This window comes from Octopus bimaculoides, chromosome 13 (assembly GCF_001194135.2).
Source record: "Octopus bimaculoides isolate UCB-OBI-ISO-001 chromosome 13, ASM119413v2, whole genome shotgun sequence".
NCBI lineage: Eukaryota > Metazoa > Mollusca > Cephalopoda > Octopoda > Octopodidae > Octopus > Octopus bimaculoides.
In genome coordinates this window covers 46,551,831-46,558,503 of record NC_068993.1, presented here as the reverse complement: position 1 = coordinate 46,558,503, position 6,673 = coordinate 46,551,831, and the positions used below count along the sequence as shown (strand labels likewise).

Sequence of the window (6,673 nt, the reverse complement as noted above, 5' to 3'; positions counted from 1 at the left end):
GAAACAATTCCAATTTTAGATTCAGCTCTATCTCCTGCAATAGTTTTATTCTTCTACATCACAAATTTATCTGCCTTTTTCTTCATGTTTAGTGAATATTTCAGCTTCTAACAGATGTTAACTTAGGTGTCTCGTTCGTTTGACCGTGTTTTCTTCTTCTTCTTCTTCTTCTTCTTCTTCTTCTTCTTCTTCTTCTTCTTCTTCTTCTTCTTCTTCTTCACCATCATTATCATTGTCTGTATCTTCTTGATAATGCCGATAACCACAGCGACGATGATGACACCTTCCAAAATAATTATTTCGGCTACTGGCATTTATAAGAAGGGCATGTCGATTACTCCGACCGCAGTGCTCAAATGGTACTTAATTTATCGATTCAGAAAAAACGAAAGGCAAAGTCGACCTTGGAACTCAGAAAGTAAAGCCGGAAGAACTTCCACTAAGCATTTCATCAGGCGTGCAATGGATTGTGCTAGCTCGTCGCCACACACATTTCCAAATAATAGTATCAAATTTTGGCGCAAAGCCAGCATTTTTGGAGAATGGGGTGAGTTGATTACATCGATCCCAGTGCTCCCAGTGCTCGGCTAGTATTTTATCAATCGCGTGGGGACGACTGGCAAAATCGATCTGGCAGCATTTGATGTTAAAATGTAAAGTCAGAAGAAATACTGCTCAACATTTTTTCCGGCGCAGTAACGATTGTGCCAGCAGACACTTAATTGAGTCCTTCACCAACATATCATAAGCTCTGACCTACAGAAACTCTGATTTCTCACATCGTTGAATGTACTGCTACTATAATGCTCCCTGATACCTCGACCCACTCTGTCTCAGGTTCTTTTTTCACTCAATGACAAAGGTCATGGTCAGAGATTCTTTCGCATGCATAAAAGTCATAGTGACAGCCACTTCTTCGAGATGTCTGAAAACTATGGACACTTCCTACTGATCTAGGGAAGCGGTGAATCCAGTATCTTCTTGCAGACCAACGTAGGTTAAGGGCATAGTGACTCTTCTAGACTTACAAAAGCTATAGATACATCTATTTTTTCTAGTACTTCGTGGTTATGAACGCAGTTGCTTCTTTCAGACCTACAAAGGCAATTTACATGGAATACATGCTTTAAAACCAAACAGTAAAAACAATAACAAAACAATATTTTGATGATATTTATTATATTAACATGAATCGCAATTCTTTTCTTCGCTCACTTAAACCGATTCTCTTATATCGATCTCCAAATATAAAAAAGCAAAATAAACTAGAGTGTTAGGATTTGAACTCGGAACATAGTGGTATGTGACGAAATCGCTTTCTGTACTATTTCTGCCCGCCAATCCACCATCCTCCTGCTATAAATTCTTATTAAATTTGATTAGCACAATGCTTTAAGTTTGTGGGAATGTTGATTAAATCGACCTCAGTAAAAGACTGTTATTTTAATTATAATAAGGCAACTCATGATGAAGATAAATGTTGTTATATAATATAGTTTTTAACCAATAAGGAAAAGAGTGATAAGAATTAATAATGAAATGAAGTAAACATTTGAAACGGTTTGTACACTTAAGTTCACTCGTTGACACTCGTCAGACATAATAGCACTGAAATAATCACTCAATACCTTCTCAGTTTTTTCTGGACATTTCATGCCGGCAATTGTTTGGTCCATTCCTTTTTTCAATAATCTGTACATAAAAAAATTTGATGACATTCTCAATTTTCATTGATTTTTTCTAAACAAGAAAAGACACAAAACAATAAAAGCATGTAATCTTAATACAATAAGCTTGATGCAAAGGTAAGAAAAATAAAATATTTCATGTTTAGAATAAAATTAGAAATTTATAATAGAATTATCAAATTATAATGTACGTTTGGTATTTGTGAGGGTTTATTGTAATGAATGGAACACAGCAAAATGAAACAGTGACCTTCTTTCAATATTTCAGTTGAAATTGGTCACTCCAGTAAGGAAGATTTGTTGGGAAAAGCATGTCTGCCTCATAATCCATCCTTATATATATTGTTGTTAGCATTCCGTCGCTTACGACGTCGAGGGTTCCAGCTGATCCAATCAACGGAACAGCCTGCTCGTGAAATTAACGTGCAAGTGGTTGAGCACTCCTCAGACACGTGTACCCTTAACGTAGTTCTCGGGGATATTCAGCGTGACACAGTGTGACAAGGCTGGCCCTTTAAAATACAGATAAAACAGAAACAGGAAGAAAGAGTGAGAGAAAGTTGTGGTGAAAGAGTACAGCAGGGTTCACCACCATACCCTGCCGGAGCCTTGTGGAGCTTTAGGTGTTTTCGCTCAATAAACACTCACAATGCCCGGTCTGGGAATCGAAACCGCAATCCTATGACCGCGAGTCCGCTGCCCTAACCACTGGGCTATTGCGCCTCCACTCTTATATATATATGTGTGTGTGTACGATAAACAAACTTTGGAACCGTTGAATGTGATTCGTGTTTTGCAGACAAGAAAGTAAATTTGGAACGCAGTGAGGACAGCAGAGATAGATTGTGTATTTACCTCACCTATAAAACAGTAAAAGAAAATTGCCAGCTGACTTCTACGGGAATCGAAACCGCACTCAGATACCGGCTGAGTGCGCTTACCCGTACACGAAACAGCCCCTGACGACAGTAGCTCTCAATTTTAATGCTAATTTATAGCTTCCGAATGCCACAGCATTTTACAAACAAACTTTGGAAGTGTCGAATATGGTTGGTATATATATGAATCAAGGTTACCATTGGTTTCATGTTAAGAAAAGCCAGAATATATTCTAGTGTCTCGCGGCACACACTATGTGGTTATTGGCTGCTGCTATCAAAATACGTTACCAGCCAGCCAGCCATGAGACTGGCTGGTAACGTATTTTTCTGCAATGTCTGGATAATTTATCCTGATCATGCTATTTATTAGCATCATCACGGGTTTGAGAATAAAAAAAAATTATTCCTGCATCTTTCAATCCATCTCAACGCTTCTAAAACAAACTTTGTTTGTTTACTTTCATCGTAAGTTGAATTTAATATTTTAATATTGTTTTGACCAGCAACATGTTACACCTTTTGTACAGGAGGGTTGGATGATCTATGTGTCCGTACAAGTGTATTTCTTTTATTCTTTTCTTTTATTTATTTTCTTATTGCTATATAAATTAAGAGTAAAATATCCTTTTACCCGCACCCATTTATTGCACTTGGTAAAAACACTAGTGTAATAATAATTGGGTATCCTTCCGGTAGTATATTGGATAGATATTATCCCTTAGTGGGTTGGATTCACAACCCCTAACCTTCTTGGATTATATATATATATATATATATATATATATATATATATATATATATATATATATGCGCGCGCTCGTGTGTGGTGGATAACATACATATGTATATATATTGTACCTAAAGGAGAGATTAAAGTAAAACCTGGTGTGATTTGAATGCATGACGATAAGGGATGAACCTAAATTATGGTGACAATCGATCCTGTCTGCTAATCATCACTAAATGATAATCCAGCGAATGAAATAAGTTTTCTCTACGTACGGACAGATTTGTTCAAAGTAGTAATCTTCATTTATTTCCTTTTTTATAAGCTTCGGTACCAAGGAATTTATTTCGTTGGTTAGTGATCCAAAAGTAGTTGGTTCATTCGGCACATTGTTGAAGCAGCTTTCACCGGATATTAGATCTGAAATAAAGTAAAAGAAGACTAGCTCTGAATAATCTTTTACAAAAATTCCTTAAATTCATGCATGTGTTTCCTTGTGAGTAATTGTATGTATGTGTCTCCGTATTTGGGAAAAAAATATTTTATATTTTACTAGCACGGCTCAACAAAACGGAAAACAATTTGCTTGTGAGTCAATGAATAATGACAATGCCGGGTAGTTTTCCAAGTAGCTTGAGAAATATGTTCCTAGAACCTGTACTGTTAGCGAAGTTAAACTTGCAGATATGAAAGCCAGCAAAAGCTTCTTTCAAATGATATAAAAATCGCTCGTGCATTGAGAGCGCCGTGAGATATGACGCAGTTGGTAAATCAGACGAAGTCACTGCAGAAATATACTAAGTGATGGGGTGCAATTTCTGTTTTGACCAGGTTTTCATTTACAATGACACTAACTATTTTTTAAAAAAGAATTGCCTTGGAAGACCTTGCGCTAATGCTTCAAGAAATTTGCAGTTGAAACCGTTCCTGAAGCATTATTAAAAGATCCTCAGAATATCCAAAAACATCCTCAACGACACGCTAACCTCTTGGACCAAATTCTCCTAACTTCATGAACCAAATTTTGGCGTAACTTGCTTTTATCAAAACCCATTTCCTGCCTTTTCCCTATTACAATCCACTGATCCACAAATGATAACAAGTTTTGAAAAAAAGTATATACAAAATATTTATTCAAAACTTGTATATAAGTTATTTCGCTTGGCATTTGACATTAAAACTCTTCTGGTGTTGCCATTTCACCATTGTAGATATCCTACTTTTAATAATGAAATCATGGTGCTTTTTTTAAGTATTTGACCTCTACTTGGAGAGTTTTTTTGTTTTGCCTTGATGTCTCTTCAATGGACTTTGAAATGGTTAAGACAGAACCTGTAGTTGAAGGTGAACGAAGAAGACACAAATAACTTGATTGAGAAGCGGAGAAGAGCACACTGTCTCTTATCAACTCGACGGTGGCTTGTAGGAAAGAGGTTGAATCTATGCAACAATGGAGAAGGCAGAATAAAACTGAAAGAAGAAAAGCTGGAAAAAAAATTTCATCTGACGTGAGCTCACAAAATTTGGGAGAACAACTGGTGACGCTGAGGTGTTGACTAACTTTCTGATAAAATATTGCACTACTTTTGGTTTGTGCAAAAGAATAGGCTGCGTTAATTATTACCGGTTAATTTTTTAAATACTGATGCCAGAAGATTCTACTTCCATTGTTTCTTCTTCGCTAAGAGATGATCCAGACAAATCTAAGCAGAAAAAAAAAAAATTCTCCTCAGTGATTTAGAAGAAATCATTTGAATTATCAATAATTTTGTCCTCATCCACCATCTGTTTAAAGTCTGCTGGAATTAACATAGAAATTGTTGATCTTTTGATTGCTAGCTTACAATTTTTAATTCTCCAAATTTTAAAGTTACAGTTTTTAATTCTTCAAATTTTAAAATTAAATATAATGGGCACATGTGCATGTGTGTAGACTCGTCCAAGTCAAAAATTGCATCGGATTATTTCAAACAAATAAATGCGAAATTCTATCTATTCGTCCGCCTTTTTGTATTCGCGTCTCCTTTTGTATTCGCGCTGTGCGAGCTTACAGCACTCACTAACAATATGGCTTATACTTTCTCCCTTCTCAGAGCACATCTTACACTGCAGCGCGTCAATGCTTTTATCAATGTGATATTTGGAGTAGTTTGTTCTGAGAGTTTGTTCTTGAGCGCTTCACACTTATGCCTCAGTGGGCCCTTTTAAGTCTCCTTTCTGCAGTCATTGCCAGGTTCTATTCCAATCAATTTTATCTTTATTCTTCAAGAACTGATTGCATTTTCTTCATCTGTTCTCCCTGGTCTTTCTTAAACTGTGTTGGATCTACGGCTTCGTTGACTTTTAAGGTTCCCTGCATTTTCACTGCTTCAATCATTTCTTCTTTACTCTCCTTGACATACCAAGCCAGGTTATTCTCCTCTTTCCTTACACGACCTTCACAACATACCAATCTCCGTCTTCCTTCTTTCCTCTTTACATACAATCTTAACACATCACACTTGGGGTGTAGATCCTTGTCATTAATTTACATGTTATCATGTAATTCGTGCTTCTTCCAAGATACTATTCCTGCTCCATATCTCATCAAAACAACTGCCTACTTGTTAATTACTCTAATCTTATAGCAGCCATTTAGCTTCGATTGGAGAACAAGCCGAGTTCTCTTCAAATACGCTTTTCTGTACATTTCTTTTGTCTTGTGTTCATTCATTTATCTCTTTCAATGATACCTAAGTACTTATATCCTTCCTCTTCGACTTCTTTATAGTTTCACCCCTTTCCAGCTTGATCCCATGGCTTTTACTGATGTTCTCCCTTTTGAGAATCATTACACCACATTTCTCGATCCCAAATTCCATATCTTTGCTAATCATCTGAACAGTTGCCGTAAAACTCTCAATTTCATTCTGTCTTAGCGAATGGCTTTAGGTCATCTATAAACCACAGGTTGTTTATTTTCACCCTGTCTAGCATGTAACCCACACGTATCTTTCTTAAAACGCTTGTTAGTGGCAGTATGAAGACAACAAATAAATTACTATTATTATTATTCAGTAGTTTTATTTTTATAACGTGCTTTCACTTCACTACCGAGCGCAGCTCTGTGCGCCTTGGGTATGTGCTGTGGTTTGCTGTGGTGCTCTTATGTTTACTGTATTGAAAGTGTTTTGCGTAGAATGTGTGCAGTACCCAGTAGTGCAATTTTCTGTATGTTATATATATTTGTAAGTCCTGGTGTTTTTGTTATGTATTTGTCTGAATATTTTTTTATTATACCTAAGGCACCTACTATGATAGGAATTGTTTCTGTTTTTAGATTCCACATTCGAGTTATCTCTATTTCCAGGTCTTTGTATTTTGAAAGTTTTTCCATT

At 36.3% G+C, this 6,673-nt stretch overlaps 1 protein-coding gene across 1 annotated transcript in view; it reads right to left on the bottom strand.

Moving 5' to 3' along the window:
* Positions 1-1,160: 1,160 nt before the first annotated feature.
* LOC106869698 (uncharacterized) overlaps positions 1,161-6,673 on the bottom strand; it is a 28,458-nt gene continuing 22,945 nt past the window's right edge. Inside the window, exons 4-5 of the mRNA XM_014915539.2 lie at positions 3,572-3,716; positions 1,161-1,692 (exon numbers count right to left, since the gene is read on the bottom strand). Coding sequence (XP_014771025.1) covers positions 1,500-1,692; positions 3,572-3,716 — 338 coding nt within the window. The 3' untranslated portion in view covers positions 1,161-1,499. The remainder of the gene's footprint in view (positions 1,693-3,571; positions 3,717-6,673) is intronic.